Genomic DNA, 13,727 nt, shown 5'->3' with positions numbered 1-13,727 from the left:
TTATAATTTTGAAAATTTTTGGCCAAGTTAAAAAATTTAAAAAACAGGGACAAATTTAAAATTTACAAAAATTTAAACGACAAATTTGGAAAAAATTATGGACCAATTTGCAATTTTATAAAAATAAATGCGGGTTAATTTCCGAACTATCATTTTCTCTCATGTTTTTAAAAGAATCGAGGGATTAAATTAATGTATTAATAATAGTTTATACCTATTTAGTATATTTTGATAGTCCGTAAACTCAATATGAGAGTGATCAATTAATAGTTTAAGCTTATTCGCGAGTATGTACATTTTTTAAAAAATACAGAAAAATATGGTGTGGCTAAAGCCCACACCCTTTCTCAACATGTGTCTGTCCCTGATGGTGGTGGTAGGGAAAGGGATGAAGATCAATGAGTTTGAAGGAAGACTAGTCAAGTAAAAATAGAAACTAGCAACAAAAACCAAAAATAATTTTTTCTACTTTGAATTTTATGCAAAAATTGTTTTTTTGAAAATAAGTAGAAAAATCAAATAAACCTAAAACTCACAACCACCCTGAAAGCGCCTTTAGAATATTTTGCGAACTCTACGGTGTATCACCTTTATAAGTAGTCTACCGTAGCCCAATATTTATAAATTATCAAAAAAAATAACGATTGTCGACGATACTATTTGGAAGTAATAGGTCATGATCCTCTTCTTTATGGATAAGGTGGTGGTCTGACTAGTGTTGATTCAATACAAATACATAATTGTTTTCCCTTAATTTTATCGAATCACTATTTATCAATATATCTACCGTGGAAATAAAGATGATCATAACGTCTATTTACAAGAGACAATGTCTGTCATCGTTGAAGTTTTAAATATTTTTCAAATCATAGTAAAAGTTGGGTTTGTTTTAGTACTATAATATTGGTGGAAGACCGATAAGAAACAAGTACCACAAAGAAAATATAATAAAGACATTGAAGTTGAAAGATAGTCAAATAAGACTTGACATTGTCGGGAGGAAAGCAAATGGAGACCGACATTGTATCTCGGACTCTCGATTGAATGTCGCACGATTTGTTACATTCCACTATTTGACTCGGGAAATTGCTCGATATAGATTTGGATATAGATTTGGATGGAGGACTATACCCAAAAGCAAAAACTAATATATTTGTAAAAAATGTATAATTAAATATTTAGCACAAAATATAATATAGAAAATGGCCAAAAACCTATAATGCACTTTATGTCGTATTGAGTAAGTTATGACAAGTCACTAGATTACATTTGTAAGTCAGTGTGAAAGATAAAATTGGAAACTGATGGGAAAAGGTCAAAGCATTGAGACCATCACCTTGAGTCTGATTAATAGAACTTGTGAGGTAAAAATTACGAGACTCCCTACTTTGTAGCAAATACAAATGGCATTTATCAATGCACATCACTAAAATTAACAGAGAAACTAGCTAGCTAGTTAGTGGATAAGTGAAAATCATAAACTATTTTTAGTAAATGTACGTTGTGAACTTTTTTTATTAACCATCCAAAATCCATTGATTCTGCCTATTAAAGCAGAAAACTACATCACTACATTATTAAGTGACAATAAAGGAAACAAGGAGAAAAAAAATAAACAAAGTGGTAGTAGTGTTTATTTCTTAATTTGTAGTAGTTTATTGGAGAAAAAAAATTAATTAATATGGCAGGTGGAAGCTTTGTTGATCCAAGAGGAATAAAGCAATATGAGGGAAAAGTAACTGCATTTGTGTTGATTACATGTTTTGTAGCTGCAATGGGAGGTCTTCTTTTCGGTTACGATCTTGGTATCACCGGAGGAGTGACTTCGATGGATGAATTTTTGATCAAATTCTTTCCGTCGGTGTATAAAAGAATGAAAGATGAAACACATGAAACAAGTCAATATTGCAAATTTGATGATCAACTTCTAACACTATTCACATCTTCCCTATACCTTGCAGCATTGGTAGCTTCTTTTTTTGCTGCCACAATCACAAGAATGTGGGGACGCAAGACCTCCATGTTTCTTGGTGGCTTATTTTTCTTAATTGGTGCATTACTAAATGGATTAGCTGTTAACATTTGGATGCTGATAATTGGCCGTCTACTTCTAGGTTTTGGTGTAGGATTTTGTAATCAGGTGAGATCGATTCTAACACTTTAAGAAAAAGTGATGAAAATTTAAGAATGATTCTTTTATAATTTATAATGCTATACTAACTTGTTAGTATAGTGTAGATTGTGTAATATTGTTATACTTGATTAACGTTAGTCATTATTATGTTTTGTCTATATAGTCGGTACCGTTGTATTTGTCTGAAATGGCTCCGGCAAAAATTAGAGGAGCACTCAACATTGGTTTTCAAATGATGATTACAATTGGTATTCTAATGGCAAATCTTATCAATTATGCCACTGCCAAGCATAAAAATGGATGGAGAGTCTCTTTGGGTGTTGGAGCTGTGCCAGCACTTCTTTTGTGCATAGGATCTCTTTGTTTAGAAGAAACACCCAATTCCTTGATTGAACGAGGCGACCATGAAAGAGCAAAGACAATGTTGAAGAGGATTCGCGGCACAGAAAACATTGATGATGAATACCAAGATATGGTTGATGCTAGTGAGGAAGCTAGTAAAGTAGAGCATCCATGGAAGAACATTACTCAACCAGAATATAGGCCTCAACTCACCTTCGTCGCTTTCATTCCATTCTTCCAACAACTTACTGGCATTAACGTTATCATGTTCTACGCTCCTGTCCTTTTCAAGATCTTAGGTTTTGGTGATGATGCTTCCCTCATGTCTGCGGTTATTAGTGGTGTTGTCAATGTTGTTGCCACACTTGTTTCTGTCTTCACAGTAGACAAGTTTGGAAGAAGGTTATTATTTCTTGAGGGTGGCTCACAAATGTTTATTTGTCAGGTGAAAATTGACACGCCTATTACTTTTGAATTTCGATACATTAGGACTCAAATTAATAATTAATCTATCGTTGTAGGTTATTATTGGAATCATGATCGCGTCCAAGTTTGGAGTGACTGGCCAAGGATCCTTTACCAAAGGTGAAGCGGACCTCCTCTTGTTCTTTATTTGTGCATATGTTGCGGCATTTGCATGGTCTTGGGGACCATTGGGTTGGTTGGTGCCTAGTGAAATATGCGCTCTTGAGGTTCGACCAGCAGGTCAAGCTATAAATGTTATGGTGAACATGCTCTTCACATTTATGATTGCTCAAGTTTTCCTAACCATGCTTTGTCACTTGAAGTTCGGCCTCTTCTTTTTCTTCGCGGGTTTTGTGGCCATCATGACCATTTTCATTGCCTGTCTCTTACCTGAAACCAAGAACGTTCCAATTGAAGAAATGAACAGAGTGTGGAAGTCACATTGGTTTTGGGCCAAATATGTTCCAGATCATGTTGTTAGTGAGGCTTATGACAGTAAAAAGGCTGTTCCATGAATTTGATAAGGAATTGACTATGATAAATAGGAAAAACAGAAACAATGACTACAAGGAAAGATTGAGGAAAGTTAATGGGTGGATAAATAAATTGCAACATTGTGCAATAAGTATGAAATTTTGATGTACTTGATACTATTCAAACATTATTTCTTCTAAACTTAGAAAAATAGTTATGTCCCAAATCCTTGTTGTAAAAAAAAAATATTTCCCAAATCCCAATCTTTGAAATAAGGAGAAACAAGTTGAACTTGTAAAGTTGTCTCCTCAATGTGCCAATGTATTCCACTGTTCAATAATATGTTTTACCATATTAAATGAATAATCAATTTTGAAGTTGAAAATTACTCTTCATGTTATTTAAATTTTCAAAACACTTACCAAATGTTAGTTGGTTCAATGATGATAGACGCTGAAATTGGTAGGGAGGACCACAGTTTGATCTCCCGCAACTGCATTTGGGAGGTGACTGGAACCACTTGTTGTCATAACTCGCCCCGAACTCTGGACTACTAGAACCCCCTTCCCCTAGGAATCAGAGGGTGGAAACAAAAAAAATCAAAACACTTTTTGTAAAAAAAATAATAATTTCAAAACACTTGCACTTTAAGTTCGGTATTTTTACATGGAGGACGTGAGTGGCGTGATGTGTGGGCTACAACTTGTTACTATCTTTGGTTTTGGAGAAATAAATCAAACTTTAACTCTAATTTCTCTAGACCACTATATCCATCTAGGTGCATATTACAATATGTGGATGAGTGTTTGAGAGCAAAAAATAATAACATTAGTATTATGACTAAATCTCACGTTATTATTGATATTAAGTGGTACCCTCCAGAAGAAAATTGGATATGTATTAACACTGATGGTGCACTGCAAAATGGTGTTGCTGGATGTGGTGGAGTGATATGTGATCAGTTCGGCAAATGGATTGTGGGTTTTGCAAAAAAAGTGGGGCATGCTAGTGCTTATATTGCAGAATTATAGGGTGCTGCTTATGAAGGCTTGAAATTAGCTAGAAGTATAGGATTTATGAGAATAGATCTACGTATGGATTCTTTCGTCGTGGTTCAAAGTCTAAAGGGTGAATTGGTAGGTAGTGTTGCTGGCAGATGCCTTGTCAATCGTATTCGAAGACTAATTAATGAAGATTGGCATGTTAAAGTTTGCCATGTTTACAGATAAGCTAATCGCGTTGCAGATGCTTTGGCTACGAGGGGATGCTCATTGGAGGAGTACAGTGTAGTAGAAGAACCATCTTTTGATCTCGAGTAATTGTGCTCGGCTGATGCATTGGGAGTTTCTACTCCTCGTATTATCTTCATGTAATTTCTATTTTTGGGTCTAGCCCCTTTTTATTGCAAAAATAAAAACATATATTTTATTTTTCCTGTGCATGTAAATTCTAAAGAGATTTATAGAAAGAAAAAAATTCGTAAAAAAAAAACCTTTAATGTTACTGCATGGCTAAGCCAACGAACGAACCAAAAACCTTGGTTAAGTTAAAAAAAACTCAAGTCATCTCATTTAAACGTATGCTGAGATGATTTTTATTTTTAGCAAATCATTGAAAATATAATGACCAACCTTTTAAGATAAGAGATAATAATGACTAAACTTAAGAAATTAAACACAACACATTCAAAACAAACTCTGGGGCCCCTTGATGCCAGAACTCGCCCCGAACTCTGGATTATTAGGGCCCCCTTCCCCTAGGAACGAGAGGGTGAAAAAAAAACTCTAATTGTTGGTGATCATAATCGTAGAAAGTGGAAAGTTCAAACTAGCAAATTGATCTCTACATTTTGAAACGACGGATTGAAAGTTAAAACCAAGATATGGTACAAAGTAGAATATTTGTATTTTGTGAGATTTACTTTTGTCATCCTATCCATTTTATCACGTGCCCTACTTAAGTAGCGGACATCATCCAAAATACCCTACCTTTATAACGTCCGATACTTAAATAGCGAACAATATTTTTCTAAAAATTATCATCTTTATAACGTCCGCTACTTAAGTAGCGGAAGGGTAACACGGAAAATGCGTGGAGCGTCCAAGAAACCGATAGGGTGTCAAAAAGAAAATCTAGTATTTTGTAGTATCTTTCTCCAATGACAATGTTCTTTATTTACTAGGTCATCTTTCGTTGTACATGAGTATGCATTCACTATTACTATTAGAAAGTGTAGTTGAGTTTCAAATATTGAAATATCAATTATTTTATAAAATCGTGGGACATAAAACTATGAGTTTAATATATTTTTGGTTTTTCTAAATATACATCAATTACACTCTTTTTTTTTTCAAATTCTCTTGATTTATTCCTAATAAACAAAAAAAAACTCTAATAGAAATTGAGTTTATTTAATAAAAATATTATAAAAGAGTGAACCAAAAATCTAATACGAATAATGACCAACTGATGTTATAGGAGAAGAATTAGGAGAAAGAATGAACCAAAAAATTTGTTGCAAATCCAAATTGCATTCATTAATGCACATCGCTCAAATTAACAAAGAAATAGCTAGTTAGTGGATAAGTGACAATCATAAACTATTTTTAGTTATTTGTTATGACCTTTTTCTTTACCGTTCAACATCCATTTGCTTCTGCCTATAAAGTTGAAAACTACATCACTACATTATTAAGTGACAAAAAAGGAAACAACGAGAAACAGAAATTAACAAAGTTGTAGTAGTGTTTATTTCTTAATTTGTAGTAATTTATTGAAGAAAAAAAGATTAATCAATATGGCAGGTGGAAGCTTTGTTGATGATACTAGGGGAATAAAGCAATATGAGGGAAAAGTAACTGCATTTGTGTTGATTACATGTTTTGTAGCTGCAATGGGAGGTCTTCTTTTCGGTTACGATCTTGGTATTACCGGAGGAGTGACTTCGATGGATGAATTTTTGATCAAATTCTTTCCGTCGGTGTATAAAAGAATGAAAGATGAAACACATGAAACAAGTCAATATTGCAAATTTGATGATCAACTTCTAACACTATTCACATCTTCCCTATACCTTGCAGCATTGGTAGCTTCTTTTTTTGCTGCCACAATCACAAGAATGTGGGGACGCAAGACCTCCATGTTTCTTGGTGGCTTATTTTTCTTGATTGGTGCATTACTAAATGGATTAGCTGTTAACATAGGAATGTTAATCATTGGTCGACTACTTCTAGGATTTGGCGTAGGATTTTGTAATCAGGTAAGAATGATTTTAAAACTTTAAGAAAAAGTGATGAAAATTTAAGAAGAGAAAAATATAAAATTGAATGTATTTTCTTTTATAATTTCTAATGCTATACTAACATTTTAGTAGTGTATATTGTATTAAATTTTTTAATATTGTTATACTTGACTAATTTTATTCTTTATTATCTTTTGTCTATATAGTCGGTACCGTTGTATTTGTCTGAAATGGCTCCGGCAAAAATTAGAGGAGCACTCAACATTGGTTTCCAAATGATGATTACAATTGGTATTCTAATGGCAAATCTTATCAATTATGCCACTGCCAAGCATAAAAATGGATGGAGAGTCTCTTTGGGTGTTGGAGCAGTGCCAGCACTTCTTTTGTGCATAGGATCTCTTTGTTTAGAAGAAACACCCAATTCCTTGATTGAACGAGGCGAACATGAAAGAGCAAAGACTATGTTGAAGAGGATTCGCGGCACAGAAAACATTGATGAGGAATACCAAGATATGGTTGATGCTAGTGAGGAAGCTAGTAAGGTGGAGCATCCATGGAAGAACATTACTCAACCAGAATATAGGCCTCAACTCACCTTCGTCGCTTTCATTCCATTCTTCCAACAACTTACCGGCATTAATGTCATCATGTTCTACGCTCCTGTTCTTTTCAAGATCTTAGGTTTTGGTGATGATGCTTCCCTCATGTCTGCGGTTATTAGTGGTGGTGTCAATGTTGTTGCCACACTTGTTTCTGTTTTCACAGTAGACAAGTTTGGAAGAAGATTATTATTTCTTGAGGGCGGCTCACAAATGTTTATTTGCCAGGTGAAAATTGATAAAATTGATACGTCTATTACTTTCGACTTTCAATACATTAAGACTCAAATTAGTAATTAATAATCTATGGTTGTAGGTTATTATTGGAATCATGATCGCGTCCAAGTTTGGATTAACTGGCCAAGGATCATTTACCAAAGGCGAAGCTGACCTCCTCTTATTCTTTATTTGTGCATATGTTGCGGCATTTGCATGGTCTTGGGGACCATTGGGTTGGTTGGTGCCTAGTGAAATATGCGCTCTTGAGGTTCGACCAGCAGGCCAAGCTATAAATGTCATGGTGAACATGCTCTTCACATTCTTGATTGCTCAAGTCTTCCTGACCATGCTTTGTCACTTGAAGTTCGGTCTCTTCTTTTTCTTCGCGGGTTTTGTGGCCATCATGACCATTTTCATTGCCATGCTTTTACCCGAGACCAAGAACGTTCCAATTGAAGAAATGAACAGAGTGTGGAAGTCACATTGGTTTTGGACCAAATATGTTCCAGATCATGTTACTGCTGGTGGTAATGACACTAAAAAGATTGATCCATGAATTTGTTAAGAAATTGGCTATGATAAATAGGAAAAACAGAAACAATGACTACAAGGGAATATTGAGGAAAATGAATGGCTGGATAAATAAATTGCAGCATTGTGCAATAAGTAATGAAATTTTGATGCACTTGAAACTATTCAAAAATTATTTCTTCTAAACTTTTAGAGGAAAAAATAGTTATGTCCCAAATCCCTGTTGTCAAAAAAAATATGTCCCAAATCTCAATCGATGAATAAGGAGAAACAAGTTGAACTTGTAAAGCTAATCTCCTCAATATTCTGATGTATTCCACTAAGTTCAATAATATGTTTTACCATATTAAATGAATAATCAATTTTGAAGTTCAATTTTACTCTTTCATGTTATTTAAAATTTTCAAAACACTCTCACTTTAAAAACTTCAGTATTTCAACTGAATGCATGTAAATTATTGAAGGAAGAATATTTAGTCAAAATATTTGAACCTTTTGTTCTAAACTCTAAATTAAAATTATAATAATTTGTTAATACAAAAATGTGTTTTATGAGGGTTTTTTTTTGTCTTCACCACAAGTATGCGGTCCACTGAACCGCTTAATTTGGTTCGGGAGGTCGTAGTGGTTACGGCCCCCTCCTGATCGCAGTTGGGGAGAGAGTCTAGAGAGTCTTTTTTGAGTTTTATCTATGCTAGTGTACTCATATTTAGTACGGCTGTTCATGGCTTGTAAGTGTCATTCCAAACACATGATAAATAAACTACACTTAACTACCATTGATCCTATAAAAGATGATAGTTAAAAGTTGCTCCAATAGAGGACAATAAAAACACCTATTTTACTCACCAAAAAAAAAATAAAAAATAAAAACACCTATTTTTACTTGCTATTTTTCAAACAAGAATTTAAACATGGCCCTCAAATCATAGAATGAATTTTTTTTTTACTAGCTTAACCACGTTGTGTGATTAAAGGACCCATCAATAATTGGAAACATACCTCTGACCCTATTCCGTACTCTGTTTAAAATCCTGTCAGCATAGCAAATTTGTTACTACCCCACCAATAATCCATCACCAGAATAGTACAAAATTAATTAAATGATATGATGTGTGGTTGTTATGCCAGCAACTCAACTTCCTTCTGGTTTCCCAATTACACACTGTGGGGACACTCACACCACAAGGAGTGAAAGATTATTGGGGAGATGATTTCATAAAAGCTTGAGAAAATTCCTTTCATTTTAGCCTCAACATCAATGCTTCCACAGATATTTCTTTCCACTATTAGTCAGCAGAATAGTGTCGCCGCGATGTTGAGAGACGAGGCTTTTATAATCGCAGTTGGGGTAACAATTGACGCGGTCTAAATTGTAACTGCATTGTGGTCCATTATAAAAAACTTTGATACCAATAACTTAAATTGTTGTCGCGGATGCGGACTTTTATTTAAAACTTTTATGAGAAGCACATGGTTGTTTTCAAATGGTGTGACAATAAAAGCTATCACAACAACCACAGTAGACAAATCATTAATATCAACCAAATTTGAGTTCTTTGTATGATGTATCAATCAGCACAAAGACCCAGATTGATTTTGTTGAATTTGATGCACTCACAATTTGTTTTAAAAATGAATGAAATGTTAGAAATAGTAACAATACCAGGTATGAACATGATTACATTATCTTTATCTTTCCTTAAATACTTAAGAGGCCTGTGTAGTGTACAATTACAAACTCCCAAGCAGAGTACTACCATGGTAATGACCCCCACAAATAAGGCCTAAAGTTACCTTACAACAGAAAGCACACTGTTGAAGGAACCATTCAATTTGGAATATGAAATGCCTAATAGCAGAATGAATTTATAATACATTCATAAATCATATACATAATCAGCATTAAGATATTAAGATATAAAGAAAGGTAGAAAGAAACAAATGGGTTTTTATTAACTTCACTAACACCCCACAACAATAAAGTTACATAGAAGAAAACACATTATTATTCTCAGTCACACTGATCAATCAATCTAACAAATGGATAAGAATTGCTGATAAAAATATCAAAACAGAGTTCTTACAGAGTAGTAAGAACTAGTAGTCCATGTTTTTCAGGTACTAGTTCTCTCTCAAACAAACTAAAAGCACCAAAAAAGTGAAAGTGAAGAACAAAGTAAGGCACAGCTCACCAGCAGCTATGCCACATTCCTACTACCATGGCCACATCAAATGGACCCCCAATCCCTTCAATCATGCTGAATTGGCAGCCAAGAAGCATGGAATTCTGAAAATACTTATACTCCAATAAAATTGGACCAACAATTGATTATCAGATAGAGATACACATTTACTGTCTCTATGAGCATAGCTCGGTGCATAGCTCAGTTGACAGAGACATTGCATGTAATATGCAGATATCGGAGTTCGAACTCTGGTACTCCCATGATATGAATAACTAAACTTGTACTCTCACTAACAAAAGTAAAAGTCATTAAAATTCAAAACCAACCATGAAAGAGTAAGAGAAGCAGCAACTTAACTCATCACTCCGAGTTCGATCTTCATTCAATTTCAAGCACTCGCTGACTAATCTTTACATTCCATTTCGTTCGCATTTGCATACCAATCAAGCTTCAATTCAATTCCATGCTTCCATTTTCCTTCCTCCAACAAAGACCTAAATAATCTAAACAAATAATTCACCATTTTTCTAAAAACCTAATCGGTTTTCCCACCTAGGAAAACCCTAATTCTAATTGAATTCCTCAATTCAAGGACTTCAACGACTTTTCGACTCCAAAATAAACAATAACCTAACCCTAAAAATTGACTAAGATTCTTCTACTTTTCCACACACACAACAACAAAAATTACAAAACCATAGCCACAAAATTAAACAAACACACACACACTTATCATAATTTATATATCTATATTTTATACTAAAAACATGAACAGTGAACATCACAACCGTAATTCTTCACCAATCAACGATCCTCATCGTCACCGCGGCCAGAATTACCATTACCACCAGACAACGAAGCAAGCAAATTCAAATGTCCAGGAAGATAATTCCCTAACCTCGCCGCGGAAGCTTCTCCCATAGAACCTTGCTGTTGATGCTGATGGTGCTGATTCTGCTGTTGTTGCTGCTGTTGATGATGAAACAACGAATTATGCTGATGTTGTTGCTGATGCGGAGAAATAGAAAGAACTTCCGGCGGAGGTTGAGCAGCAGCAAAACTCCAAAGCTGAGCAAAATCCGGGCGCCATATACCAGGCGGAGCAGTGGGTGCAGCAATAGAAACAGGTTCATCATGTTCAGACCTTAACCGTTTACCGAGAATGAAAGGAGAAGGAGGAAGAAAAGGTTTATGCTCAGAAAGAGAAGAGAAAGAAGCAGGAGTAGTTCCGGTACCGGTAGCGGCGATAATCGACGGTTCAGCTTGACGGAGAAGCCATTCAATAGTTTGACCGTCGGATTTATGACCTAACTCACGTGTTAACTGAAAAACACGTGCGGCGCATATTATTGGCATGCGTATTCTTCTTCCACGTCCGTCAACTTTGCTGTGACGGTCTTTTGACGGCGGTTTTTTAACGGTTTGGTTTGTTGTGGGTTCGACGGCGTTAGTTGTTGTTGTTTCCTTGCAGTTAGACATGTGAAATAAATTTGAGGATAAAATATTATTATTTTATTGTGTTGGAAATGAGGGTTTTTATTTTTGGGAGTGTTGATTGATGAAGAAGAGGAATATAGAACTAGAAGGTAGAAGGAGGAGGGAGGAGGAGTGAGTGAGAGTAATGTAATGATTGAGTTTGAAACAGGAAGTGGTGGAGACAGGAAGAAAGCACATGGGTGGTGGGGGCCAGTACTTGTATTACACAGCTCATACTCCTCTAACTCTTCTCTTTTACACTACTAATATATTTACGACTTTAGCTATCTTCTCGAAAAAAAATAGCGAATAGTTGATAAGATATTTCAAAGTGAATGAATAGTAGATAATTGATAAGTTAGCTTATAGCGGATGAACTTATATCGGATAATGTATATGCTAGATTTTAGCTTATAGCGAATAACGAATATAAGCTAGCTGATTGAATATGTAGTGTTTGATAAAATTAGCTGTTGAACTAGCTTATAAGTATGAAATGACATAAAAAATATATGTTTTATATTTAATTTTTTTCAAATAAGATGATAGGGGTAAAATTGGAAGAAAATATGCTATAAGCTTATAAGCTACTTGAAATAGCATTTGAAAAATAAGATATAAGCTAATAAAATAAGTTATAAGCTCTTTTTTTAAAACTGTTATAACCTAGCTTATTGGTCTTTCCAAAATAGAGTTTTTTTTTGTCTTTTCTTGGAGTTGCGCTTTCAAGAGCTATAAAGACCATTTATTCCATAAAGTAACGATCTTAATTGCGAGAAAATGGGAACAATGGCTTAAGCCATTAAGTACGGGCACCTTTCAGAGATGGATCTTCTAGTTCTTTCTATTTGACCCGAAACCGATCGGTCTAGCCATGAGCAGGTTGAAGATAAGCACAATTGATAAGTCTTTCATTACGTAAAAGTTTATCTTCATCATTAGATTGACAAGTCTCACTATTCAATCGATATGTCACATCGTATCTCATTTGATTCGATGGTGAGATTTATTGATCAACAATAAAAATTATGTCAAATGTATCTTACAGTTTTTTAAGTTATATGTTTTCAATAAGTTAGTCTTTTAAGTTAGGGGTGATTTTAGGTCATATTTGGCCTAAAATCACCCCTCTTCACCTTTTTTCTTGTTGTTTTCAATCTAAATAAGTGATTTTTCACATAGATTAAGTTTTTTAGTTGTTTTTCTTTTTTATTTGTGTGATATCGTCGTCTGAGTGCGGCGTTTGTGTTGATCTTCGTCTTGGTACGACGTTGTTGAATTCTCCGTCTTGTTACGGTGTTCGTTTAGTTCATATTTGAAAGATCATCTTCAATCAATTGCAGATTCAATCAATGATTTGGGCATCAACGTTGCAGATCCGGAAGCATGGATATTTCGGTGACTTTAGTTTTATCATATTATTATTTGTAGGCATTTTGCCGTTGTATGCTATTAACACGGATGCTGTGAGTTTGTTCGCAGATTCATCCTTTTTGTTTTTAGCGATGTTGAATTTGTATTTGCAGCTGATGTACTATATCAATTATTGGAATGAATGAATATCGTTATCTTTTTTAAAAAAAAAAAAAGTTAGTCTTTTAAGTTTTTTTTTTGGTAATAAACTGGTTTTTAAATCATAAAATATATGTGTTATTTCTGTTTTTCATCCAACTCCGCTAAATGGTGCTTATGGCGTTTAATGCTAAAGTGAGAGGTTCAAATTCACTGCTCAATTGAGAATTATAGGTGTATTAATGAGTCTTGATTTGAAATAAAATCAATCGAATTTTTTTTTATAATGATATTTTTATTTGTCAAATCTTTCTTATTTCTTTTTTTTTTTTTTTTGATCAACAAATCTTTCTTATTTCTAATGGTTGTAACTAGTCACAATGCTCGTGTGTTCGCACGGGTCAAAAATTGTAGATCAATTATATTATATCCCTTTGGGCTAATAAACAAAGTAATTCATAGCGTAGAAATCAAAAATTTACTGTTTATTTCCACCAACTTACAAAAACATGAATCCTACAAATTACGGAAAATTTCTTTAT

The 13,727-nt window shown here is 34.2% G+C and overlaps 3 protein-coding genes across 3 annotated transcripts; 2 read left to right on the top strand and 1 right to left on the bottom strand.

Annotated features, from left to right (window-relative positions):
• The first annotated feature begins 1,681 nt into the window (after positions 1 to 1,681).
• LOC123892498 (sugar transport protein 10-like) lies at positions 1,682 to 3,456 on the top strand. Its single transcript, XM_045942298.1, has 3 exons — positions 1,682 to 2,140; positions 2,298 to 2,921; positions 2,998 to 3,456. The coding sequence occupies exons 1-3, from the start codon at positions 1,682 to 1,684 to the stop codon at positions 3,454 to 3,456; spliced, it is 1,542 nt and encodes a 513-aa protein (XP_045798254.1).
• Positions 3,457 to 6,108: 2,652 nt separating this feature from the next.
• On the top strand, positions 6,109 to 8,513 carry LOC123924770 (sugar transport protein 10-like). Its single transcript, XM_045977742.1, has 3 exons — positions 6,109 to 6,674; positions 6,863 to 7,486; positions 7,575 to 8,513. Exons 1-3 carry the CDS (start codon positions 6,213 to 6,215, stop codon positions 8,031 to 8,033), a joined length of 1,545 nt encoding a protein of 514 aa, XP_045833698.1. The 5' UTR covers positions 6,109 to 6,212; the 3' UTR covers positions 8,034 to 8,513.
• Positions 8,514 to 9,939: 1,426 nt separating this feature from the next.
• Positions 9,940 to 11,962, bottom strand: LOC123924575 (transcription factor TCP7-like). Its single transcript, XM_045977522.1, has one exon. It carries the CDS (start codon positions 11,674 to 11,676, stop codon positions 11,002 to 11,004), a length of 675 nt encoding a protein of 224 aa, XP_045833478.1. The 5' UTR covers positions 11,677 to 11,962; the 3' UTR covers positions 9,940 to 11,001.
• Positions 11,963 to 13,727: the final 1,765 nt, after the last annotated feature.

This window comes from Trifolium pratense, linkage group LG1, assembly GCF_020283565.1.
Source record: "Trifolium pratense cultivar HEN17-A07 linkage group LG1, ARS_RC_1.1, whole genome shotgun sequence".
Lineage (NCBI taxonomy): Eukaryota > Viridiplantae > Streptophyta > Magnoliopsida > Fabales > Fabaceae > Trifolium > Trifolium pratense.
This window is presented reverse-complemented; position numbering and strand designations above follow the sequence as displayed.

Coding starts and splice junctions, on each gene's coding strand:
- LOC123924770 (XM_045977742.1), top strand. CDS start 6,213: ATGGCAGGTGGAAGCTTTGTTGATGATACTAGGGGAATAAAGCAATAT. Junction 6,675..6,862: donor GCGTAGGATTTTGTAATCAG/GTAAGAATGATT, acceptor TTGTCTATATAG/TCGGTACCGTTGTATTTGTC. Junction 7,487..7,574: donor CACAAATGTTTATTTGCCAG/GTGAAAATTGAT, acceptor CTATGGTTGTAG/GTTATTATTGGAATCATGAT.
- LOC123892498 (XM_045942298.1), top strand. CDS start 1,682: ATGGCAGGTGGAAGCTTTGTTGATCCAAGAGGAATAAAGCAATATGAG. Junction 2,141..2,297: donor GTGTAGGATTTTGTAATCAG/GTGAGATCGATT, acceptor TTGTCTATATAG/TCGGTACCGTTGTATTTGTC. Junction 2,922..2,997: donor CACAAATGTTTATTTGTCAG/GTGAAAATTGAC, acceptor CTATCGTTGTAG/GTTATTATTGGAATCATGAT.
- LOC123924575 (XM_045977522.1), bottom strand. CDS start 11,676: ATGTCTAACTGCAAGGAAACAACAACAACTAACGCCGTCGAACCCACA.